The sequence below is a fragment of the Falco rusticolus genome, chromosome 5, assembly GCF_015220075.1.
Source record: "Falco rusticolus isolate bFalRus1 chromosome 5, bFalRus1.pri, whole genome shotgun sequence".
Taxonomy (NCBI): Eukaryota; Metazoa; Chordata; class Aves; order Falconiformes; family Falconidae; genus Falco; species Falco rusticolus.
This window is the reverse complement of record NC_051191.1, coordinates 65,406,286-65,433,793: the sequence shown is the minus strand read 5'-3', so window position 1 is coordinate 65,433,793 and position 27,508 is coordinate 65,406,286. Positions and strand designations below refer to the sequence as shown.

Here is a 27,508-nt window from a genome sequence, read left to right as displayed (position 1 = left end):
AGCTTATGCAGAAGACCTCCCTGTGGATTTTCTTCATGGTTTTGCTATGGATCTTGGTTCTACATATACACAAGTTTTCTCCTTTCTTTCGTATGTGCAATGTAGTTTTAATATTTTATCCCAACTTGCTTTGGTCTTGCATTTTTTAATTTTTTTTCTTATCTTTCATGGGAGATTATGTTTGGCTAGTGATGTTGCTGACTGCTGCCCATTCTGGAAAAGTATTCAGCTGGAAGAGTCTAATTCCCCAGGTGTTGATTGCCACCATGACAACAGCCAGGCCGATCAGATTTACGCCCAGGCCAGCTTTCACCTACAAAAGCAAAATGAATCAGAGCACAACCAATGACAACTTGATTAAAACCAGTTAACAGGGAAAAAAGAAGGCAATAGGATGTATGTATACTGACTTACATATGGTGTGATAAATTATGTACACTGATTTCTAGGGCAAAAAAACACACAATGAGTATTATGTATTGGAGTGTACATTGTGGGAACATTCAGGAGTGATAGTCAAAGGCTCTTACAGCTCATTGGAAAACTGCTCAGTTTGTCACTTGAACTTCTCAATCAGATAATCAGAATGGGGAGTTATACCACACACAGCAGGGCAATAACTGCATGACTTACTATGGAGCTATGTGATAAATCTAATTTCTCATCCTCTCCTGTGCTTGTCTTAAGAGGTCAGTGCAAAGAATTGTGTACTCCTGTTCTTTGATACCTCTTCAGACAATTACATTCCTAAAAAACTAAGAATAGAAATGTACATTTCCTCCAGCAGATGTGTGGATGTTCTTAACCTGACAGCTCATTTTTATAACAGCAGTGCAGATCAATATGAGTTTATATTAGCACTAATATCATCATTATTATTATTGGCTGCTGGATGTGAGGACAAGGTTTTGAGGTGACATGAAGCATGGGAGGATATACCCAATCTTAAAACTCACCATATCCTTAATCTGGCAGTGCCCATAACTGAAGACAATGGCATTTGGAGGATTACCCACTGGCAGCATCACCGCAAACGAGATACACATGGTGACAGGAATCAGGGTGTATAAAGGGTTGATAAGCAGGGTTTCTGACTGGAAGGAGAAAGGCAGAGGGGTGTTTCACTTCACAAATAAAAGCTGCTGCTTACAATTAGGATGAAAGGACCCTCTCTGCTCTATGTAAAGATTCTGTGAATCTCCTCTCCCTGATTTCTAAACTTAAGTGTGGAAGTCTTTTGTGGTATTTTTTTAGAGTAGAGCAGTGCTGTAATTTGGAGCTGGTCATGCTCCAGGGATTTCTTTTGAGGCATTTCACACTGAGGGAGGGTGGAGATTGCTACTATTAGACTGCCTTTGCAGTTTCTCCCACTTGTTCTCCATGTCATTGTTTGTGTCTTCTGGAGCTTAACATTGACTGCCATTTCAGTCTTCACCCAAGAAAAGTCACAACAGCTTGACATGAAGAACAAAATTCTTTCAGTTGCTGAGGGTACTGAGACCATTATGTAAAGTCCTCCTGAATGGTGGTTAAGAAAACTAGTTTGTGGTCCAAGCTTGCATGGTGAGAAGGCAGAGATGCTGGAATATTCTTTACAGTGGTCTGGAGAATTATTCTTGCACTGCAGCATTCAGTGGTGGTGAAATTTCGCATTTTGTTTACATTGCTATGGCCTTGTTTTATGTCAGAGAGCAAGGGAAGGGTATTCACAAGGCTAACTTCATTTTGGAAAGGGAAGTGTGTCCAGGATACTTTTACATCAAAAAAGAGAGACTGCCTTAAGATGGAAGTTCAGACTACTGAAGGTAGATTACTGCTCTAAATTTCTCATCAGGAGAGCCTTTTTATGCATGGAGCAGAAGTAGATCTGAACTCATAATCCATACAAATGTAATTACTTATTTTCATCTGACCATATCTTCCTTTTACCTCAGAGCTGCTCACATAATGTACTTTGGGACAGTCCCGTAAAGTTGTTATAATAGAGAAACACAATTAATGACCTGCATTCTTGGTATGAAAAGCTTCACATTACATAAAATAAAAAAGACAGTTTTCTGTAACTGCTATTCCCATACAGAATTCAATTTGTATTTCTTTCCTCTGCCTTTGTCACCAGTCTTCTCATTTTTTTCTGTCCCTTACAAACATCTCTGCTTTCTGTATTGAATGATAGTACACTTACCAGATCACCCCCTTGAACATATTTAAATCTGATATAAAATTCAATCATACAGTCTTTTCTTACAAGTAGTGAGTGGATGACTACTAACTAAGGAGCCATACATTTAAAATAACATTGATGAGAGTATCTCAAGCTTTATGTGGACATCACCTGTCTTGTTGATTGCAATGTCACCTTTTCTTGTACGAAGACTATGAATCCCTCGGTGCAGGAGCTATGTTTTCATTTTCCCTGAAGAGATATTGGATAAATTTCTTGATGCTAAAATGGGCTTTTGGCTGCCCGAGTTTATTATTTTTCCCTGAGCTCAAGACTGCGGGATGGCAGTTTGGGAACTAAGACCAGGTTTCATGTGAACAGAGTGGCAATACCCTGATGTCCTGAAACATTCCCATGAGCCTGTCAGCAAACAAGAAGCTAAAAATGTTGTTGTTTTTACTCACCATGCTGCATAAAATAGGCAGAAAGATAGTTATGGTTGCTGGATTACTAACAAACTCCGTTACCAGGGACACCAAAACGCAGGCCAGCAGAGTTACAGCCCAGTAGGGAAGGCTGCTCAGGGACAGCATTTGGCGTCCAATCCACATAGAGAGACCAGAGGTCTGGGGAAAGGACGGAAGGGCAAGAATTACTTAATGTGTTTGTGAAACAGATTCTTCTCTTTGGGGCAGTTTACATTAGAGAATCCCACCAGCAAAACCCCAAAGTTTAGGTCAATGCTTTCTGCTTTTCCTTTTGTTCAGTAAATTGGATTTCATTTCACTGCGGTGCCTAATAGATAGTTGTCCTTAGTAACAAAGAAATACATCTGGCAGTTAATAACATTAAAAAGGCATCAAAGATGACCTTTCCTCTTTCTTCAGCATGAGAACTGCAGTATAGCAATTTGGTGATGAAGGATTGCACAGTCTGGGTAGAATTCATTTTGAGATTAAAATAAAAAAAATTTAGTTGTCTACATGTAGAAGTCTATAGCAGAGAGAGGTGTGTATTCATGAATTATACTAAGTGTAGATACAGTCAGTAAAGCCTAGCATATGGTTTGGCCAGTCAGCGCTAGGAGCTTGACTCAGTTGCCTAAAGAGGAGCATCCAGTGGCAGCTGGGATGTTCCCCCTCTGCTAGTTGAGAAAGTGTGAGGTCTCCCTCAGATCCTGTGCCATGCCTGCTAGCCTTGCAGGAATATCTAGGTATTCTAAAGTGTCTGAAATGGCAGATGCTTACACAATTGTCCTGAGCCCTAAACATCCTTTTGTTAGTTAGTTGTCCATTGAGTGCAGGGAGTTGGGACTAGGTTATGTATACATTTGAAAGTATCCACATTGTAAATCCAAATTCGGGAGCATACAAAGGGATGAAAGTCCAGATTTATAATTTTTGTCTGAAGGAGGGTAAAAAGCTAAATCAGTACCTTGCATCCAGCTGCTAATGCATAACCTCCTCCAACCAACACTACGATCTCCCATGGCATGGTCTTCTGGAAGTCCTTCCAGGTAATGATGGGATCCAATGTGTTCATGTCTGTTGACTTTTCACCATCTCCTATATCAAAAGAAAGTACATGTGTGACCAGTATCACATTGGCCTTTTTGCAAAGATCTTCACATTTTTCACACTAGTAGGAATAATGTAATATCCATAGTAATTTTGAGAACTGTCTGTGAGAGCGGTGAAGAAGAGGTGTGTGACCTATTTCTCTGTTTAGCTCAGCCTCAGAAAATGCAGCATATTAATTCCAAATGTCCTGACTTTACCTTGGCTGCTCTGTTGATGTGAATAATTATAAATGCCTGTGTTTCATTCTATGGCTTTTTGAGGAATGGTGTGCTCTGTTGTGTATACACATGTGCAAATTACATGTAGACTGCAAAGATGGAGTTAAAATGTGATTATTTTCTCAAAGAAGGGCATTTTCTCTTTCCAGTAGACCATGAGGCTTGAAAAAGTGGATTTATGCCCCTAGGTTTTATCTGAGGACAATATTTTTTATGGATGCCTAAGTATTTTCTTGAAGTAGGAGTTAGAGAGTATAATTTTTCCTAAATGCTGCATAATATATGTCAGTATAAAAAAATAAGCATATCTATACAAATTTGCAATCTCTACGTAAGAGTCTATGCAGGCAATTCTATTTTCATACAGGACTGCTGAAAGCCTGGCACAGCAAACTTACCAATACCACTGAGTGCTACCCAAATGTGAGTGTGAAATACCAATTATTATTAATATCAAGAAGATTGTGCGAGAAGCATTGTGCAAAATTGGAACTTTGTCTGATATTTACTGACCACTTTTATGTTTACTTTAGGACATTATAAATTATTTCTGCTGTGTAAGCAGTGACCAAATTATTTACTAGAGCTTATCTTCAGCTGCTTTTGTAAACATCTGCATTACAGTTCTCAATATGGAACTCCATCTGAACCTTTCCTAAAACTCAGTCTTAAATTTTGATAACTCTGTTAGCACAGAAGAGATGCTGGTCTCAGATACAAGACCTGTTTGTCATCTGCTGGATGTCACTATATGAATAAAAGCAACAGAAGAGTGGACTTGATGCGGGAAGGGCTGGTATCAGAGGGGAAGGTGAACCCTGACCTTCCACAATAAAAATCTCTTCCTGAATATTTTACAGAGAACAGGAAAATGTCATTAAAGTCACTGGAAAATGGGCCAGATCTCTTTCTTGCTGCATCCTACTCACCCTTCCCCCTTTTTCCAAAATATGGCTTTTTTGCTGGAATCAGGAAAAGGAGAAACCCAAGAAATACAGAGACAGTGGCATCAGTCCGGTAACCTTTCCTAGGAAAGAAACAGTGGGATTATCATAAAACCTCACTAAAAGAAACATTTCCAAACAAGGTACATGGCTCCAAGGAAATTGTTGCAGATGAAGTTGTATTTCCTCATCTGAAATCTCACTGACAGCCCACTAGAAAAATATGTCTGCATGTCAAGGATACAAATTGGATTTCCTCCCCCCCCCCCCCCCCCCCCCCATTTTTTTAAACTGAGTCCTGTGGCTAACTTCAATCACTGCTCAACAATTTTTAACATTCCATTAAAAATAAGAAATGCCTTTCAGTTTACAAATCTATTAACTTGGAGGTACAGAAAAATAGTGTGTTTATTAGAAGCAAGAAACAGTAAACATGCTGGGGAAACATCAAACCCAAGTGATCCTTTAGAAGTGAACTGTAGATTGATTGTACATTAAATGTTTAAAATTAATTCTGAAAAACTGTTTTGAGGAGTACCAAACTCTAGAGATCCTCAGGAAATCCCAGTATTAGGAATTGTTTTCTTGTCAAAATTGGTATGTTAAAATAATTTTATGCAGTAGAAATGTTAAGAAAATATAAGTTTAAATAACTTGTTCTTAAATATGCAGTGTGTTATAGTTACTTTTATTTGTTTTGGTGTTATTTAAAATAAAAAATATTTGCTTCAGTCACAATTTTGTGTAATATTTAATGGAAACGGACATTTTCTTGATAAAAATTATCTTCAGAAAAATACACTTTTTGTAAAAAAAATATTTTTTCAAAATATATATATATTTAAAATTATTTTCAATTATAGTTCCAGTCTATTCTGGTGACAGCCTCTCTATGAATGCACTAAAATGATGTAACTTCAAAATATGACCCTCCTATTTTTTTTACATTTTAAATACATTTATTTTGTTTTCTCTACTTAATTCACTCTGCTTATTGAAAGGGAATACAATTTTCCACCATGTGAACACGTGTAGTTTAAAAAGAAAAAAATCCTATTTTTTAAATAAAGTCCTAATTTTTCACCACCTTGTTAAAAGTGGCTGATGGTGTATTAAAGCCAAAAATTATTGCAGAAAGTCAGAAGAAGCAAGGCCATATTCTGGTGCAAGTTGTTTAGGGAATTTTACTTACCTCTCAAAAAAAGATGACCATCCTGGTACAAAGCCAGGCTCACGAGTAAACCAAAGCAAGGTCATCAGAATGAAGAAAAATCCAGTCACCATCTCAGGATAGCTAGAAATAAAAGAAAAAATAAAAAAAAAACCAAAAACAATCAAACAAACAAAAAGCTAGGAATATAATCCAAGGTTTGTCTGAAAACTCGAGAGCAAGTTCCAGAAGTACAAAAGCAGAAATTTGTTCCAAAAGAAGGATAAAAGCCATACAGAAAATAGAAAGGAAGATTAGTTTGAATTAAAGAATTTTACATTTGGCTGCCGGCTGAGAACCGTCTAAGCCCAGTAAAAAATTGGCTAAAATTATCCCTCCATATTTGCAGTTCAATCATTTATGTGCAAGTCCTGAATGAAACTTACTATAAATTCTTGGTCTGTATTTGCATTATTATCTGATTAAATGCATTAACAAGGTAAAGCTCATGTTATTATTCTACTGTAAACACTTTCTACTGCATTTTCTAAAAGTGTAGAAAGCCTAAGAGCAAATGACAATGTAAATTAGCACAAATGTTTTAAACACATGGAATAAATATAAGGTGATTTGAGGATACTGAGTTTTCATTTAGGATTGCTTTAAATTAAGCATGTTGTCATATTTAGGCACAGTCTGAACAATAGTCTGGATTCAGAGTTGATCGTATTCAGCCTGTTGATCTGTCAATATTTCAGTTGAACAACACAAACACGTTTTGGGAAGAACAAGTTTTATGAGGTATCATCCCTTTTGAAAAATTAAAATCTTGCAAAATAATCCTTCCAAGGGACGTATTTTGCCACCATGAATAAAGATTATGGGCAACTGAGAAGGGCAGACAGCTTCTGGCATGGGAGATTGCTGCAAAGCCTTTGCTAACAGTGAACGTCTATCCACCAAAACAAGTGTGTGCTTGAATGGGGGAGGGGGTCCTTTAATAATTTAGTTCAAAGGCAGAGACAAACCTTGACTCAGATGACCTTTGCACCCTGGTATAAACCTGAATCTTTCCATTTATTTCCTTTTGCTTCACAAATAAAAAAAAGTCTGATTTTAGTTCATTTTTGCATTTAGTTCTACTCCTATCCCGGAAAGAAGGGGAAAGAGCTGACAGTTTAAGAACCAAAGGCAACATGGAGGGCAAGATGAGAGGGTGGTCCTGCCTAAACAGGCACATTCCTGAGGAAGGCAGGTATGTTTTACCTAACATTTCCCAGTTTCTTATATTCTTCTTGAATTCTTCTCTCTGACATTTCTTCCCGTTTGGTCTTCTTCTTCTTGCTCACAGAACAGGTCTCTTTAAAACTGAGTAGGTAGCACAGTAAAATTAGGCACAGGCATAAAGTGGGGAAAAAAAAAAAAAAGTCATGAAAAATAATAGCCATGAGACAAACTGAAAATTCCAGTTGCCTGGGGGCTGTTGGGAGAAGATGTGACTGGGGCAAGGCCTGATGGCAATGGAAATTACTGCATGTGACCTTTGCACAGTCTAGTTGCCAGATGTGCTGAGAATCAATCCTAGACGTAGTAGGAAGGTCTCCAGGGTGCTCTGGCTAATCACTGAGCCATCTCGAGCTTTGACTGGGCTCCCTTTCTGTAGGCTTCCTCAAACAACTGCTGGTGGCCACATTCTTCTGGTGTCAGAAACCTCCAAAGGCTATGGCTAATTTCTGTCACCGCATGGAAAAACTGTGACAGAGGCCAGCTGTCAACAGATTTTCTTAATGGAGGAACGGCATGCTCCCCAGTTGGATCAGGGCTATCCAAAACATATGGGACCCAGTCTGGCTTTTGAGCCCAAGTTTGACTTTAAATATTCAGGATTTACAATAAGTAATGGGGGAAAGCTGTGCTGAGGATCCCAATAGCTTTTACAACCTGTCTGCTTCTACTAATAGTAGCTGTTTCTAAACCAGGCACAATCTGTGTAGCACCAAATTGCCTCTGTCAGAGGCCAAGGCAACAAGCCTACTGTTCTGTCTGGGTCAAAAACGCCTGTACTCTTGACACACAAGCACAGTTCATAGCTGAGCGTATTTAAACCTGTTATACATTTGTATGAAAACTAGGTGAAGCCCTTACTTTATTCAGATTGCCTTCATAATATAACAAAACCTGGGCATTCCTAATTAAAATTGAGATACTAGCAAACTCGCTTTTAAATTTTCTTCTTTCTAGTAGCGTTACTTTGCTGTGCTTTGAGCCACAGATCTCTGCCTCTCAGCTTCAGCTGTACGCTCTGTCACACGAAGGTGGGTGGGGTGGGCTGAGAAACCTCTGCAGCTAAGCCAGAGGTTTATAAGCTAATATAAGTTAATATTCTAAGCTAAAATAGGCTGCAGCAGCAGGGAATGAAGTACCATGGGAGCACCATGGCCTGCTTTTATAGTTCCTGCTATTTTAATATCTAATTTGGTATCCTACTACAGCTCCATGCCAAACCATGGAGTACAGTCTCACTCTGTGTATCTGGTTAAGGCCAGATTCTCAAAGGAATTTGCAGAGCTCAGGGTGCAGGCAGGCCCTGTCTGGTAAACAGAAAGTCTTAAACAGGCTTTTCATTTCAGTCATAAATGGATACTTATGTGACACTTGGTTTTAGTGCACTTAGCACCACCCTGCACCTATAAGTATTTAAATTTCCTTGCAGACTTCGCTGTTGGAGTCCAGCAAAACCCACCAGCAGTAATGCAGTTGCTGGAAAAGAGCTATGTGGTTTATAATGGCCAGTTCTACAGTAATGATTCTACACTTAGCTCTGCTTTGCTGGCAAAAATAATTTGGTGGGTCCGTTATCCTTCCCCTTTGACCAAGTTTAGAGCCTAAAAAGCAAGTCTGACATGTTCCAGCTGGGCCAGATAAGAACAGACTGAGGACACTGGGCTTCCTAGAAAAGAACAAGAACATTATGGGAATTCAGTAAACATTTATCCACAGGCATTAGGCAGCTGTTTCAACATGTAAGTATTTACAGGCTTAGGAGGATGTAAAGACAGAGTATTGTAGCCAAGCTCCTAACATAATATATTCTTTAATGAACTGCAGCAAACAGGAGTTAGAGATTAAGGAGGCTTGGAATCAACCAGTACTTCTCAAAAAGTCAATAATGCTTCAGTCTCTGGTATTATTTAGAACAACATTAATCAGCATGAGGTCTTGGATGCAATGAAGAGTTTCAATTATATTTATTTTTTTTAAAAAAGAAAATAAGGTAATTGAAGGTCATGTTAGGGCCTGTTTCAAGATTTTTTTTAGAAAAACCCAACCTTTTAATTTGGAACCAGAAGGCTCAGGAGACTGACTTGGAGAACTCTACATTATTTCTTCAAATCTAATCAAGGTCAGCACCAAGCAGAATTCATTATCAATTTATTCATTGTCTCAGGTGAAATAAATTAGTGATGTCAGTTCATCTTACTTTTAAGAGTAAACTAAATCAAATTAAGACCACTTTAATTCTGAGTATATGTGTCTGCACCACAATTTAATGCAGATTAACTAATCTACTCTAAATGCACACATTTAGTCAATTTTCGTTAACTTTGCTGAGTGCCTCTGCAAAAAGAGTACGTGGTACAAATGAACTGGGAGACTGAGAGTTGTTCCTATTTTGGGGCTAAGAGACTTACTGGTATCAAAAGATATTAATCTCTTAGGCTGTGAGACCTTCCCACTTTAAAGAGAAATATGTATGGAGTCTATTTACCTTTAATTTTAACTGGCCTTATGTTAATTTCATTGAGCTGGGGAAGATCTGAAAAGTAACTTGTTCACTTGCAGTTATTTTTCTATTAAACTTTTAAGCTGTGCTTTTCCAAAAGGACTTCTAGTAAGATTTTTGGTCCACATTGGAATTCTCATGAGAGTACAAAAAAAATCAGTTGAATGCATAGTAAATATTTCCATCAGCAATACCTAGGTACTTCACTCTCAAGCAGCAATACAGTACACTCCTGTCTATGCAGCACAGCTAAACAATCAGATTTCCTCTGTAACTGTTCTGGAAAGAAGAAGGAAGTTGTGCCTTAGTTTTCGTTACTTGCCACTGGAAACATCTTTATGAGACATGTTCTAGAGTAGCCACAGATGCCCTGCTTTTGTAACCCATGCATCTTGAACAACCTCCACTCACTTGCAACCCAAGAACAGCCAATGCATCCAGAACCAAGTCAGGACCAACATGATGAGGGAGATGGGGAAGCTGAATAAAAACCAGGTTCCAAAATTCACCACTTCAGCATTTGGGTAGTGGCTGTAAAGGTAAAAAAGGGTGCACCAGAAGTTAGAACAGTAACTCCAATATGCACAGATGCACACACACACACACATATATATATGTGTGTATATATTTGTCATGACATGATAGAAAAATTGCATCAGGAAGTATTTGCAACAGCTGCATTACATGCACATAGTGAAACCAATTGCCAAAGAATATCAATCATTGACCATGCCTGACCAAGAGATGAGCCATGTAAGACTTCACACCTTTAAGACCAAATGGTCTGGATTACCTAGCCAGCTTCAAAAACCTTTAGAGTTACCAGGAGTGAAATTCTGGCCCTACCTGTGGTTTCTTTAAAGCTCTTTTTAGCGTTAGCAGACTTAAGAATTATTTCACCCAGAGTCTCTTTGTATGTCTTACTGTCGACCACGTGAATAATGACTATAGTCTGCTGGGCTCTGACAAAGATGTCTGATATGTGCTTTTGATACAACTATCATAACAGCAAGATCTTTGGAAATTCTGTAAAATCCAAATCCTTGGATTAAGGATGGCTTCCAAAATCAGTTTTCTTTGCTACCACCATTTCAAAGAAAGAAATGAAGGATACCGTGGCGGCAGTAGATGATCAGAATCAGGTCTGAGCTTGGACACATAGCTGTGCATGAGGATTACCACCAGGCTTCTGACAAAGGTAACATTCATGTTTTTGAAAGCCCTGGGCATATATGATAAAGGGAATGCTTAGCTGACCACAGAGCTGTTTCCCATCTCCTCTGAAGCAAAGATGTAAGGCCATATTTCTAGGTCTATTTATTTTTTGCACTACATGTAGAGCAGCCCAAGTACCGCTAGTGATGCCTCTTGGTTCACCATAAGGACTTGCTTTCTAAGAATCCATAGAACAACTTGAAGCTGATCTTATGACATTTCTTCTCTTATGAGTATTTGTCTTCTTTGCTGTATCTTCATGACTTTAGTGTTTGCTTTTCCAGAGTGCCTGCTGTCTTCATGATAATCAGTGTGTAAAATCAAAAGAAGTTGGTGAAGAAACTCAAATGTTACCACATGCTGAGGAATTTTTATTTTGCATGGGAGAAAGATATTGATATGTATTAACTTATGCTCCCCCTTTCAACCATTAACCATTAGTAACAACATAAGAGTAGAGTAGGAAACAAAATTGCCTTCAGAGACACTGTCTTACAAGGGTTCCTTGAGGTAGTAAATAACCCATGGGGAGCACCACAGAGATTGTAATGACCCAGCCACCATTCTCACACAACTCCAGTAGTATCACTTACTTGTTGAAGTGCTCTAAGAATATGAGGCTGGTGGAGGTCCCTATGATGGTTGTCAGTCCTCCAATGGTTGCCGCGTAGGAGATACTTAGTGAGAGGCATTTACAGACCATGTGGTCATGTCTGGTCTGATACCGGTACTTAGTGCTCAGGCCCAGTTCTGAGGGCTTAGGAGGCAGGACCAGTATCTGAGCCTGTAAGGGAATACATCCACCAAAGAAAGCAGGTGATCAGAACAGAAGCCCAACTTGCCCTAATGCTATGGTGATACTGGTCCCTCAGAAACAACAGGTTTGCATAAGAGGGGGCAGATTTTTCTTCACAGGGATTAACTGGGATCAGAACTAGAAACCTGTCCAGGGGCCTGAAATTGCCTTGTCTGTGGCAGAAATGTAGGACAAACAGTAATCAGACTTCTGGCTATGGTTTGAGCCAGCTCCGGTTCTCACTGGAATCTCAGTAGGATACCAAAAGCCTTAGTGGGCTGCACGGGCAGGATGCCAGCACTGCATCAGTAGGAATCCATAATCCTTGAGGTTTATGAGCAGCTACCAGACAAATGCTTGGTAAATGCTTGGTGGACTTTTTATGCTTACAGTGGCTCAGACCCTCTAATAAGGAATGGAGTGCTAGGGGTCTCAGAAGTAGCACACAAAAAAAAAAAAAAAAAAAAAAAAAAGGAAAAGCTGGGCAACAGGCAAGTGAGAGAAAAAGCAACAGGAAAATACTGTTCCAAAAGAAACTTTCTTAGCAGTGATAGGAAAGTCTCTATGTTGGTAAATCAAGTTCCCGTACTGGAAAAAGAGTACAGTACTTCAAGGCACTTCACATGCAACCCAAGACTATAATTTAGGATCAGGAAAATGCAGCAAGTGGTTCAGATAGATTAGTTAAATTTATTAATTTGGATTTGGGTTTATTTACTAAATTCAGTCATGCTATATGTTCATCATCATTGTGAGGGTACCCTAGCTAAAATCCCTGTAGGTTAACAATGAAGTGAGTATATTAGTTATAAAATAACCACTGAATGTGTATGGGAAATGGGTATATAAAGGAAATCAAGTACCAGGAGCAGCCCACTGGCCTCTTTTGAAAACATGCACTCAGATTCTTTTGAACTGTGAAAAAAAATTGTGTCGATTTTAGCCTAACCTTTCCCAGATTATTATTTTATGCCATAAAGATACTATATAATTGTAGTTCAAACAGCAATCACTTCTTGGATACCTTCAGGCAAGGCAGAAATACCAGTGCAGGTGATGTTCATGTCTGTCTTTTCCCTCACCCCCTGGGTCTAACATCTCCTTACCTGAGGTAGGTGCTGCCCATTGCTCTTAGAATTCATCGTTCCAATTGAGTTGGCTATCATGTGCACACCATTCATACTCTGTAGAGAGGTAAATGCCTTTGGATTAGCCTTTCTTATGTTCCTTGGGGCACTTAGATTAGAATTTATGATACTTTGTAAAGGTCATGGGTAGTGGGATTTTGGGGGGCAGGGGAAACCCCAAACCCCACTAAAATTTCAGCTGTAAACTTTATACTGGAAAAAATAATAACCAACAGCCACCAACCTGATTTTACTTCAAAGTAATCTTAAAAGTCAGATTATAGTAAGTTTAGGTCTTCTCCGTCTGCCAGGTATGAGAATCTAACGGGTCCCTTGCTAGAGGCTATGGCTTTGTGGTATGTGTAGGTTGTTCTAGCAACTAAACTGCAGAAGCTGGCAATACTTGGACTATAAAAGGTCATATCTGAATTTTCTAGAAACCATATGGAATCATTAGTTTACTGACTGGATCTCAGGATCTCCAGCAATACGTACAACAAACACTACAGAGCTAATGTTCCCCAATTTGATTTGTGCAAGCAGTCTGATAGATTAAATACAAAACAGGATGTGCTGCGATATTTACTTTCTGCCAACAATCACTACTTGTTTGAAATAAAGGAAACAGTATTTTGTTGCAGAGCTGTGTGGACTCTGTTGATGGTTCCTGCATTAGAAGACAGTGTAGCTCAGGAGATAGTACCTATGACAATACCTTTGAGTGCATCAAGGAGCTGAAGTCAGTAGTAGTAGCACTAAAAACAAAGAAAGGAAAATATACTTTAAAAATGCCTGTTCACCCAGCTACCTCAATAGGCACACATCATGGGTAGGAGAGGCAAGATCTGCAGGATAACTAGTGCCTACTGAAGTGGTGAAGAATACTATTTATCAGTGTCTTATGTGGTGTCTTGGCCAGATACATGAGTCATCATTACGTTCCACAGCCCTGTCTCTAGCTATGTAGCAATGGGGTTCCATCTCCATGCCAGAAAAAATATGTATTCTAGGTAGTATATACCCCATCCTAGGAATGCACTCAATTCACAGTGCAGTGAATCACCAGGCAATCCAGTACTACTACTGTGTTGTTCTACTCAAGTTCTCTGATCAACTTCTCCAAACTGCTCTTTCTGAGCACCCACCTGTACTACATTAAAGCCTTCACTAAAATCTGTCCTATGTGGCATGTGGGCCATACAAAAAATCCACTAAACTTTTACTTTGACACTGAAAACAGATTTAATTTTAGATGTGCTGCGTTTCTTTTCCTACCAATTTTCAAGCTCTTTTTCAAGTAATGTTATTTTACTAATAGTTCTTTTATGAAATATCCCAAACATACTCTTTGATGGGGCTTGAAGGGATTAATGCACAATGCCAAATCGAAAAATTTATTCTATACTGCACAGAAAATATGGCTGGGATAAAAAGAGGTAACAGAGGGAATATTGGAGAACCCATTAGTCTCTAAACTAATGAGAAAACTATTTAGATCTTGTAAATTAACTTTAAGTTGTCAACAGGTTCTGTTTGATTTTATAGTTTTTATTTTAAATCTGTAAAATTTTTACAGATGTTACAAGAACTTGTTTCTCTTTTATTTAGAACACTTGTGAACAATATAGAAGGAGCTCAGGAAGGCACTGTGCAATTTATTCTCACACCTTGTAAGAAGATGCTCAAGATTTATCCCATAACATAGATTTAGGACAATAACATTGTATATTCTTTTGTGTATCCTGAACTGCAGAAAAATTAGTCCTTTCCTTTTTTTTCTCTTTTCACATTACTAGATTTTACCCCAAATAGAGATCTGGTTGAAACTGTTAGTGTTTCAGGCTTCTGAAGAACTTTGTCTACACTAAAAGAAGTATTTTAGGGTTTTTTTGGGGGGAGGAGGGGGTGTCTTTGGTTGGCTCTCCCTCCCTCTGCCCCTCTGCTCTCAACTGTCGCTTGAATCCAGGAAATTTAGACTTTCCTCAGGAATCCTCTGTACATGTCTTCCCTCTGGATATGTCCTGTGGATACTCCATGTTGTGCTTGGATCCTCTCCATTATTGTTCCTTCAGGGGAACAGAAAGCAAAATCTGTGGGCAGCACTCTCTTACACAGCACAAGCACAGACTTCAAAAGATCTTTCAAACCCTGAGAAATATTTTCTTTCTCTCTAAAATGGCCATAGTGTTAAAAACTATATGAATATTAGGAAGCTTTAGTGAGATCCAGACCATTACATTAATCCCATTTCTTATATAAGCCTTTGTCAGTCACATCTGAAACACTCATTTGTAAGCTTCTGCTTGCCCTTCCTGGCTCTATTCCTGGGTTCATCTCATTGCAACCTGTGTAGGGCTCAAATCTCCAGTCGTGATGTACAGAGTTCATTCTTACTCCTCATTGATGAAGATGAGCTCCAGTGAAGGCTGGCCATTCTTTTCGCTGAGACCTGCAACGAAGGAAGAGAAAGCCGCCCTTGGGATATGAACTGAGCTGATCCCCTGGGACTCACCACTGAACCTGGAGAAATTACTGCAAAAAAAAGCTTGTCCAAACCATCTCAGGTACTGTGTGACCCTTATGCAGCATTTTATTGTAACAGAGTGTCCTGATCACGTGCTTCTGGCAATTAAAATAATACCTACGTATAATAGGCAAGATTAGATGACATCATTTTCTGCCTGGAATTTGTGAGTTGAAAGAAAAGGGAGACTCTTTTCTTCCAAAATCCTTTCTTTCTGGGAAAGAATGAACAAAACAAATCTTAAAGCTCTTATCAATTGTTCTAATTTTTTTTTGTGTGTGTGTGTGTGACACCTGCTCTGACTTGGGCAGCCTGGAAGGGCAGAACGGACAAGAGTGGAATTGTCACAGACCGCATTTTTAGGCCTCTTCTACATTTTTTTGACTTTCTTCTCAGAGGTTTCTTTTCAACCCTGTAAAATCCTATGACCTAAGAATCCAACACACAATCTCCAGTTCATACCCTAATCCAACGTAAAGAGTTTCCCAACTCCAATTGTCCCATCACATCTTGGAGCTTTCGAAAGAAATATCAGAGTACAAAAAGAAAGAGTATGGAGCAGCCTTTTTGGCAGTACAAGTCAGATAGCTCTGACCTCAATAGAATGTGAATAATGTGTATCGTATCAATGAGTCTGGTCACTGATAACTAATGAGAAAAGAATGACCAGTATTGACAAATACCTATTGGCTCCTTTTCTTCAACAGTGGTGCTGCCTGCAGTACTGATGACCTCATGCTCCTCCTCAGCATTCACTAGCTCCTGGAGCACTGCCTCCACGATTGGCATCACCATGGCTGTGGTGGATGTGTTGGAAAGCCACATGGAAAGCACCGTTGTGCAACACATAAAGCAAAGAAGCAACCTGGAGTATAACACAGGGAAATATTCTTGAGGTACTTTAACAAATATTAAAGACCTCCTTGCCTAACATTTTCATTAGTCAACTGATAACTACACAGTCTTTTTCTTTTTGCAGGTGCCAAAATATCATGCTGTGCACAAGGTAAAATGCAGCCTTGTGCTGAGAACTGTCATAAGGCAATGTGTCATTGGAAGCCGTTTGCTGCCCTGTGTAGAAATCAGCATGTGACATAAGAAACAGTGATTTTCAGCATATCCAAGATTTAAGCATCCTTTTGTGTTGGCTAAACAGCACACAAAGAAGGAAAAGAGAGAGTGAAATCAGCATCGGTAAAAAAATTGAAAGCAAAGGAACAACAAGCCAAGGAACAGGAGGTGGCAGAAAGGGGATGAGAAAACTTGTAAGCTTTCAAACTCTGAAAGGAAATATGAGGGGGAAAAAGAGTCCCAAACCAAGCTAGCTTTTGCCCGTGGATGGGAAAGTTGGAGTTGTTATTTGCTTTTTCAGGCTGCTGCTGTCAGCCTCAGGCTACCCCAAAGTCAAAGGTTCACTCACATGCCTGGCTTTGCTCCTGCCATCATGACCATGCGCAGGGCAATTCGCTTGTGAAGATTCCACTTTTCTACAGAAGCTGCCACACAAATCACACCCATGAGGAGCAAAGTTGTGTTCTTGAAATATTCAGCAGCCACCTGCATTAAGGGCAAGAGGGAAACAGCCAGTTAAAACAGCAGTAACCCCTCTACACAGAGAGCATGCTGAATGAGAGGAAATATGGTATTATGGAATTTCTCCCCCTAGAGAATGACATGGAGCTGGAGAAAATGAATAATTCATAAGTCAAAATGTTGTCTTTAATCTCTTCCATGCTGTTTTTACAAATAACAAGGCTCTATACCCACTTGTTAGTACGTTTCTCAGCTTTGAACAGATCAAGAGAAATTTTACTTCACTGCCTGCAGTTAATCAATCATACTGAGCTTGGCCCAGGCTGAAACAGCTACAGAAAAACCTCTGCACTGAAGGCAGCTTATTCATGTGCTTCATCATTCTGGAGATGCTATTCTCTACCTTGTTTATAATTCTTATCTTGTTCAACTGTTGGGCAAAATGTGACATAGCTGGAACCTACAGTTTTAGAAAAAAATCCTTTGTGACATGCTCTCTGAATGCAATAAAGGAAGGTTGGGGTATTGCTGTGATGATCCACAAACACCATGCCAGAACTTTTCAAAATGGACATCCATCTCCATTGGATAAAGAAAATAGAACAAAGTTTAAAAAAAAAGAAAAAAAAGAAAAAAAATACTTTTAATTTAATGGGGGTGAGTGTAAATCATCAGCTGGCTCAAGAAAAAATTCAGACACCACACGTGGTCCTCCAAAGCAGCATTCTTGAATGTGGGGCTTGCTAAGATACAACATGATGTTCTGTGATGTGGCTGCAAAAATAACAGATGAAGCAAACCAAAACATTCACATATATGCACACTTAGAGACTCTCTTGTGTGAAAGCAAACAAAATGGGAGAAAATAGTAGTTTCAAAAAGATGCTTGGAGTCTAGCTAAATTTTTCATTTCATTCTGATGAATCTTTCCAAAGTTGTTGCAGGAATATTTTTCCAAAAACATTGTTTCTTCAGTTTAAAACTGTTCCTCTAACCAAATGTAGGTGCCAGCATTTTAAAACAATTAAAATCATTAGAAGCAGTATTTTTTCCATTGTCCTCAGTTATACCGACGTTTCTCCATAGAAGTGCAAGAATGACACTAATGTTGTTTTGTGAAAGCTGCAGCAAGTTAAGTATTTAATTATATTTATTTAAAAAATCCCCACGGTGACCTAAATAGACTTGGTCTCATAGCTGTGTGCCACAGCTTTTAAACATCACTTTTTTTGGCTCTCTTCACTGATTTCTTTCTCATTAGCTTTCTTTATTTTCCTGCTACCTTGTTAAAAAAAGGTCTTGAACTGAATGAAAGGAATCCATCAAGCCAACAGCACAAAGAATCTGTTGTTTCCTTTATTCCTTTCCCAGACTTTTTTGAGAAATAAGTGAATACTAATATCCTTATTACTACACACGCCCACATATACGACACACTGGCTCATGTTCTTGAGCCCCTGTGAGTTATTTGTAGCTTAAACTGCTAGGCAAGAGCCCTGGACTTTTTTTTGCACTGTAGAACAGCAAACTGGAAATACTGAAGCAGCGTCAGAGTTGTTTATTTTAAAATACAGGGGTTTATTTCTGTACTTAAAGCAAATAATACATTCTTCATGGCAGTCTCACTTTCAAGTCTCACTGTCATCTAAATTGATAATACACTGAATTTCTTTCAGGCTGCCCTTAAATTTTCCTTTTTCAATATGCTGCAGTATTTTGTAATGAAAATGTGTAACTGCTTTACCTTTATGTGAGGAAAAAGAAATCCTGAAAATAATTTACTGTGTTGGTGTGGAAATGAATCTGATTATATTACACAGTTTTCACACCACTGGGAGAAATATGACAAGTCATAAAACTATTGGTTTATGCTTGAGTCTATCCATAGATGGGTATGACCAGTGCTAGATTGTGTTAGAAATTCATTAATTGTATGGTTGCTATATATTCTTCTGTGTTCTTATCTCTATTTCTAATCCTTGTAAATCAAATGCGATGCCCCCTTACCCCCCAAAAAGAGAGAAAAAAGCACGGGGGGGAAAGCTGTAGATGAAATAAAATAAATTCTTGGATGTTATAAAAGAAAGTAACATTAAAAAAACCCTCAAGTAAGTAATTCAGAACTAATCATAGAGACTTTTTTGTATGGCTTCTGCTTTGCCTTAGAACTCATGGCTACAAGGCAGCAGTAAGGTTACAGGTTGGGAAAAAGACTAGACAGCATAACAAAATTATCTAGTCCTATACAATAAATAGTAACTGTTTTTAGCATATGTAGCCTCTTGCCTTACACAACATCTATAATAAATATAATTGGAAGGAAGGAAACTCTACAGTTTATCCCATAGCTGCTATTGACATGGTCCTGGAGGAAGGGAAAAGAGGGATCCTTTGATGCAGTAGGTTTTGGGAATTGGTGACGCAGTAGCTGACAGGATGGACATCCCTCTTGGCTAATATAGCCTTTCCTATATCTATCTTCAGTAGAAGAAAGAGCTGGTCAGCCCAAGTTACACATTATAAGGTGTACACTTCTTCCTCCCATACCTCTTAGTCTTTGCTAGTCCACTAAGATTAGTTTTATTCGAGTAATTACCTTAGAGTAAGTATATTAAATCATAACAAAGTACACACTGGTCTGACCTCACTGGACTTCATGACTCCAAAAAGTGGGTATAGGAAAGCAGGAACTAAGGCTCCTGCACCAAGAGGTACCGCTTCAGAGACCCAGTATACAGCTGTCACGATCAGCACGTAGGCGCATGAGGCTTCCTGTAGAGAGAAAGCACAGATGTTATGGGTTCCTGTCCCAACACCTGCTGTGGAAGCCTTGTCAGTATGCCCATAGGACTCATCAGACTGTGGGTGCTTGGACTTAAACTCAACAAGGACTGCATGAGGACCTCCTAAGGTGCAGCTGTTCGGGTGTGAAATCTAGGCCAGTTCCAGAAGATGATACTAATGAAAGGTTTCGCACATAAGCTAGGGCAAAGCACTGGAATAAACATAATGATCAGCAAAATAATGGTTCCAAATGCATTTAGGGATTTGTTTGATGACCATAATCCATGTGTTCAGCCGTGAGTCCTCAGAGTGGGCCTGTGGAGCTGGTATTTCTACAGGGCTTTCTTTCCAACATTGGACAAGAACATGAAGCCATAGTTTTCAGGATCAGATGAGAACGTTCACATTTGCCATAAAATGAATAAAGCTATATTGTGGCTTTTTTTGGGGGAATACTCTGAAAATTTGCTTTTTTTTCAAACACTGCGCAAACCTATTTTTTTTTTCAGTTGAATTTATTTTCTCAAGTAATTTCCACAGACCCTGGCAGACGACCACAGACCTGAAGGGCTTACAGGCAATGGGTTAATGGGGTCAATCAAATACATTTGCTGCTGTCCAAGGCTCTGGTAGAGAAAGCCATGACAACTTCATGAGCATTCATGGAGCTCATATGATGAGGAGAGGTGCTATCTGCTGAATATTTTTACAGGAAAACACAGCTAGTCCACGGAAGTCTTCTGGTCCATATTTTAGATAGAAATGTCTTTATTTATGGCATTCAGTGGAGTTCTCCTTTGGCTCAGTTTGTTATGCTTAGAAACCTGAGGCTATTTCCTGCTAATAATTACAGAAATTACACTCAGGTAAATATTTTTCCTTTCCTTTTATCAAATTTGAAGCTGGCTCCTGTAATGGGGCTAACTGGTAGTCCTGTGGAAGCTAGTGGGTCTGCACTGATTTAGAACAGCTATAAATCTACTCATTCTTCATTATTCACTGGGTCTTCTGTATGAACTTAACAAGCTGCATGGATTCACAGGTCACAAAGGCTATTGTTTAGAAAAATCACTGTTCAAAAATGCTATTTGCATGTGTTAAAATATAATTTCATTACTTTTGTTTCCTGACCGGATGACTCCCAAATTAAGCAACTTTCAAGAAGTCACACAAGCAGTTCCCACAGATCCTTGTGCAAATCAATGATCATGTATTACACTTAATTTTTTTTCAAGCAGTTTTGTGAACAAGGTGGTAAAGTCTGAAGTAAGACTATACAGGGATATGGGTTCAATGGAATGAATAGCTTGTATTTAAATTCATGTTTATACTTGTTCTTTTTACAATACCTCTAATGAAGAGCCACAATCAGCTGTTCCTCTTTTTTAGTACAGCTTATAGTGATGACAGGCAGAACACAGCCCAGAGAAAAAAATACGATAGATTGCTATGTGCCATTTCCTTTACCTGCTTAAAAATTGCAGCCAAGGTTACTCAGAAGCTTGAGTTTAAATTAGCTGCCAGACCTTGCCCTGACTCCTGTTTCAGAAAGTGTAACATTAAACAGTTCTGATTCAAGTAAGCAGGGCCACCAAATAACTGAAATAAGGTTATCAGGAAACATAATTTCCTTGAATCAGATAAATTCCAATTACTTTAGAGACTATAAAGAGTGTCTGAAAAACTATTGGGGCAATTTAGCTCTGGATTGTTCCTTTACAGATGGATAAGTCCTCTGAACCACACAGAAATACACACACTAGTTTCTTTTCCTTTAGTACAATAGAAGAGTGGTTTAGGTTTTAAGATTTCCAGTACAGGTTTCACTAGTCTTCTACCATCAGGTCATTCAGCAAAATATTAAAAGATTTTATTTCAGTTGTAGCTTCAGTGCTACCAAGAGAAAATTATAAGAGAGGCTAGAGGAGGTTGGCATAGAATGGATGAGATCAGAGGCGGTTTTTTAACATTCATGGATTGTGAAGCATGCATTTTATAAAATGGAACTACTATTCTGTTTGAAACTCCAAAGACTGGTATTCAGTTTGTAACAATTTCAAGTGATTACTCAGTAAAAAACCAAATAATTTTGACTTAAAAGTGGAAATAATTTAAAAAGTGGTATGACAGGCATTAGAGATTTTTACAAATCTCTACTAGGAAGACAAAACTATTTTAGATGAGAGTCACAGAACCGATGGATGGGCTCATAAACATTAGCCACCTTGCTGCTCAGTCATCTTTAACTACATGTACTTCATGGTTAATATTCCACAGAGAGCAGAGCATAGGGTCATTTTTGTGACTTAGTGACTGACATATTTTTTTAATTTTTAACTCATTAGTTTCTGCTAACAAACTTCTATGTTTGCATGGGCTCTGTATGACATCCAGCACTTGTCTGAGGTGAAAAATGCCTTTTAATGAAAAAACATTGACTTTCATTTTAAAGCAGTGCAGATGTAAGATACAAGAGATATGTTTTGCCAAAATTAGTAAGATTACTTTCATCCTAACTGGATTACAAACTATTTTCTCACTCCACAAATATACTCCTCTTTAATTTCTTTGACCAAAGATTATTATTTCCTATTGTTCCTTGGTCTGTAGAGTAGACTGATAGTGGAAATGCAGTAGGACAAAAGGAAGTTGCATCTCTATCAAAACATAGCTAAAGCTAAGCTGGTCATTGAGTCTTTGTGTTTCCTATAAACAAAGCTGTAATCAGTTTATAAACAAAACTAAAATAAAGCACATTTTGAAATGGTATAAAACTGAGTAGCAAGTACTAGGAAAGCCAAAGTTTGATAATCTGCACTAAAAGCTTAATCAGCTTGTCTAGCAACTTTATTTTCGAAGTGCTTTAAACCAGCTCATTTCCAAGAGAAACCATATTAATCTCTTCTATTTAATTGAACTGAATTTATATATTTAATTAATGGTTACCAGAGCTACTAAGTACTGGACTGAAGTAGCAACTGTATAATTTTAACTGTTTCACTTCTCACTTCTTACTGTACACCTGAAAATTACTGTTAAACCCAACTCAGGACTTGAAGCAGGGAATAAGGAAACATGTGATGGGTGGAGGGACTACTCCCTATCTTCAGTCAGTCCCTTAGATGAAAAGAGAGGAGCTGAAAGGAAGTCCTGGGTAAAAATAAAATTTCCACAATAAGGGTCATGCATAAAACTTTTGTAACTAAAATGTCTGAGGCTCTCAGAGTGAATAAAAAGAAGAATAAACTTTGCGTTGCAGATTTGACCATTTAAGAATGTGCATTGCATATCTTGCAAGCAGGTACATGGTCAAGCTGTGCAAAGTCTAGTCTTTGTGATCTAGTCTCTGGACTACCATCTTTGAGTTTATGCAATCACACCGTAATTCCCTCCTTTCAGCTTGTGTAAGTAAAACCAGAGGTGAACGAAATTAAACCATCCGTTGCTGTTCAGAGCCTGTTCTGTGCTTTAGGGTCCATTCTGCTCATTTGGTTTGTCAGGCTGTCAACATCACTTGATGCTGCAGGTTTCACAGCTTACAGCAACTCTTGCTGACTTTTGAGGAGTCATCTACATGTCCTTGACTGTGTTCAGTGTGGCCACAGGATGAGCAGTCATGGGAGACCCTGCCCACAGCTGACTGGATTCATCTGACATGCTTAATGGTATTAACAGTGGCTTTATGAAAAAAAGGTGGATAAAGATGAAAAAAAGAGACAAAAATGTTCCTATGTCACTGTTAACAATGAGGGAAGTAAGGACAGAATGAAAAAGATTCATAGTTTGTAAAGCATACAAAGTTCTTTTCTGTCTGTGTCATGACCTGAAAGGCACTTATGCATGCCCCAAAGTTTTGTGCAACCCATAGTTCAGGTATAAACTTTGGAAAGGGGAGAAGAATGAAAGCAAATTTGCTCAGGTTTGAAATTTTACCCAACCGTTTCTTGTCATAAAATAATAGAAAAGAAACTGTGGACATTATTCCCATTAGCCATATCTACAAACAGTTCTGAGTCCTTGTGCTCCCTTTGATCAGTCCTGCTGCTACATATTTAATGCTCCTTTGACATTTCCAGAGTTGTGCTGATATCATCAAAGAAGCTGCAAGATGATTCCCTGCAGAAATGCAAATATAAACAACCTGGTAATTCTGATCTTTATAAGAAAGACAGAAAACTAAAATAATTATCTGATAAATTAAAATATAAGTGAGCAGGCAACAAATTTAATCTTCAGGTTTAAGAAGTAATCATAGTCAATGGGTTGTAGCAAAGTAAATACTACACTAAACCACTTGAATAGTGTATTGTCAACTGAGTTTATTTGGTGTAGATGTCTTCTTAATAGTACTGTAAACATTTGTCCAACTCTGGGTCAGATTTACCATCTGTGGTCATTCATGTATATATAAAGTGGATGTAAAACTGCATCTGAAGGTTTTTCATATGACTTTGCAATAAAGCACACTGAGGTGCAGAGTAATAGCACAGAGGAGCTTGTACTGTATGGTAGCAATTCTTGCAGCAATACTGTCAGTGAACTTCTGTTTCAACATCCATATGATGCTGTTACAATTCCCTTGGCTATTAAAGAGTTTCCTTACTGCATCCTGTTCCTCTGAATCCAGTAGGGAGCAAACAAGAGTGACAAATTTTAGTGCAGTGAATCTCATGTTTCTGAGGAGAGGTTCTCAAGGGACATAGAGCATGCTGCAGTTACAGTGCCTTATGGGCATGTCAGAGAGTATCTGTTCCTATGTCGCCCTTCCAGTGACATTGGGAGAGATTAAACCCTTTTTTTAAAACAAGCCTCTGTGAAATGGTGAGCCCTGCTGTTCCCTGAAGAGCATGTTTGTCTGACATTCATTCCCTTGAGAGAGAGAGGAGAGATGGAAAACTACTATGAGAGGACAGCTGAGATACACGTTGAAGTTCAGAGCAGGAAAACTCATTCAAAGTGCAACATACAATTCAGTGGTGTAGGAATATTTCCTTTCTATGAATCCTGTTTTTCTTTCCAAACAAAATCCTACAGTGTTATTTTTGAAAACTGCTATGCAATTTCTAATCCTTTCCATTTCTATTTGATAAAGTTGTAGTATTCATAAATCCGCTGGTACTAGAAGGAAGAATTAATCTTTAGCAGGGGAAAGACAGAATGGAAATTGCTGCACCAGTTGGCCAGATTTATGTCTAGGATTATGGAAGCACCAGCCACAGAATTTTTATATTGCACAGACACTGCAATTTTTTATAAATTAAACATCACCATCTCTATAAGGTAGGAAAACTGTTATTTGATGGTTTACAACAGCAGAGATATGCATAGAGAGGAGTTAACCACAGGGCCAAGGGTACTACTCACTAGCTCCAAAACAGTATCGCAGCTGCATTCACTCCCATGCGCTGGTCTGTGTGTTAAGCACAGGCTATTCCCTCCTTTGTACCGTTGTGTATGTCTCTGAGCCATCACTTACGAGCCACTGCCAGAGCTGCGATGTTTCACTAGAGGTACCTACACTTGCTTTAGAGTAGCCAGCGCCATGTATGGTCCTAACTCCAGCCTCACTGGAATTGCTATCCTATAAACCCACACTAAACTGAAAGTCTCTCCATACATACTTCTTAGTAAAACCTAAAGACACAAAAAGAATTCCTTTTAAAGACCTCTCCTCAAAGAAAGTTTTATGGATATGTTTGTTCCATTCCCCTTTTCACACACATATTATTGTAGAAAAAGGAGAAATACAATATTTCTGCTTTAAAGTAGTGCTTTACAAGCTTCACCTGATTCTTCACCTCTGCTTGTGACATGACTCAAGGTAGTTCTGACTCTTACTGTGAAGACTCAGTGGCCTTCCCAATCCTTCATATCTGAGTTCTTGATTTTTCTAAGAGCTATGCTTATTTAGGTCTTGGCGTTCCTTTTTGTGCACATCATGACTACCTACTGCATTCAGAGGGTTTGCTAAAAAGAAAATGAAAATGTACTTACGCTGCTGGGATATAAGAGTGGCAGAGGAAGCAGCAGAAGTGGAATCAAAACAACGAGCAAGAGATTTCTGGATCGGAGAATCTCCTTCATCATTGCCATACTCTTACTTTCTGGTGGCTTTCTTTTCCTTGGGTATCTTCTCCAGTTCCTCAGATATTACAGCTTCCACTCTACGTGTTTATTCACCTGTTTATCGATTTCCCCAAAAGGTCTTTCACTGCCTCATTTTCTATCCCCACCCAGTCACCTAAAATATTTTTCTCAATTTATTTATTCTTCAATCTGTTTTTTTCAACAAGGTTGTTTTCAATTAAAAAGACATTCAGTTTATGTAGGGCTCACCAGCACATCCAAATTATTATAACACCATAACATGCAGAGGTTTGCAAGTTGGAGCATAGTGATCTTTCGACAATTTTTCTTTTTATTTCAGGATAACAGATGTAGCTGTGTTGCATCCTTATCTCCATGTTTTGGAAAGTTTTTTTCTTCCATCATTTAGCAATGTAGTTCCTGTTTTAATAAACCAGGCGAGGTATGCTTCAGGCTGCTGCTTTTCCTCCTGTTTAGTAGTCTGAATGTCTCAAATGCAGGTTTCTTTTCTGTTGAAAAGTTATTAAAATCAACAGTTTATTGTTCAGTGCACAGAAGCAAATTTGCAGGTATTCCTTCTTTAAAAAAAAAACAACAAAACAAACACAAAAAGCACAAACAAAAAACCACCAAAAAACCCAACCGACAGCTCCTCCAGATTTTGTCTTTTTGCTATAGTTTTGGCTTCTACTTTGTAACTACCTTTACCCTACTTTTGCCCTGAGTTTGGAATTCACAGGGCAGCAATTCCAACACAGATTATACTTGGTCTGAAGACAAAAACTTGTTAAAAAGCTTCGTGCAGCTCTAATTGACCAATGGGGACTGTAGTCAGTAGGAGTTGCTCCACCCATGATCCAAAACCCAGTCAGAACATTTGAGAAAATCAGCAGCCTCCTCTTTCTGACATGCACGCAAACATACAAAAAGACCTTTTTTAAGTTGCTGAACAGTTTGTTATTGTTTCAAGGTCCCAGTAGTGATGATAAATAAATAATCATTGTTTTCTAAACAGTATCTTTTGTTTTTCATGTTTCTTCCTTCCTGATCTGTGAATGTCACTTATTCATAAGGCATACACCGATCTCTGTACTGATCCATTTGCCCACAGTAACCGTACGATTCAGACTCAAACTGAGAATTTTTAGGCTTTCCACTCTAGTCTTCTAGTGGAGAAACATTTCTACAACTCTGCCATTATTAATGCTTTCTGTGGGGCAGAAAGTACTGGAGATTTAGGACTGAATCCCTTGTACGGATTCTGTGCTGCACGACCTGTAGATGGCCATCTGTTTGCCCTGTACCTCATAGGAAGCCACACACCTAGGATCTTCCATGCTCCCAAACCTTGCTCGCCTATCATCTCCTCATACTCTGCTGTCAGACACAAACTGGGCTCCCCAGACTGGACTGCAATGCCTGTGTGACACTGAGCCCTGGAGAACTGGCAAAGGCAGACCTGCAAAGGAGTCCGATATGCAGGGTGAATTCTTCCTGGAATTAGTAATTATCCAAGACTGTGTAATGTTTCTATACCTTGGAACCTCCATCACGCAGCAGAACCTTGGGACCCTTCAGGCAAATTTAGCAATTGGTTCTGGA

At 38.7% G+C, this 27,508-nt stretch overlaps 1 protein-coding gene and 1 long non-coding RNA gene across 2 annotated transcripts; one reads left to right on the top strand and one right to left on the bottom strand.

Annotated features, from left to right (window-relative positions):
* Nucleotides 1–113: 113 nt before the first annotated feature.
* Nucleotides 114–26,801, bottom strand: SLC13A4 (solute carrier family 13 member 4). Its single transcript, XM_037388749.1, has 16 exons — nucleotides 25,814–26,801; nucleotides 19,679–19,807; nucleotides 16,923–17,059; nucleotides 16,186–16,367; nucleotides 15,373–15,427; nucleotides 13,694–13,733; nucleotides 12,958–13,035; nucleotides 11,649–11,839; nucleotides 10,252–10,371; nucleotides 7,323–7,424; nucleotides 6,099–6,200; nucleotides 4,892–4,989; nucleotides 3,599–3,729; nucleotides 2,629–2,790; nucleotides 957–1,094; nucleotides 114–313 (listed from the first exon to the last, which is right to left on the bottom strand). The coding sequence occupies exons 1-16, from the start codon at nucleotides 25,910–25,912 to the stop codon at nucleotides 176–178; spliced, it is 1,902 nt and encodes a 633-aa protein (XP_037244646.1). The 5' UTR covers nucleotides 25,913–26,801; the 3' UTR covers nucleotides 114–175.
* LOC119148504 lies at nucleotides 15,415–16,932 on the top strand. The gene is made up of 3 exons (XR_005104408.1): nucleotides 15,415–15,542; nucleotides 16,210–16,398; nucleotides 16,482–16,932. It is a non-coding gene; the product is annotated as an uncharacterized LOC119148504 (long non-coding RNA).
* Nucleotides 26,802–27,508: the final 707 nt, after the last annotated feature.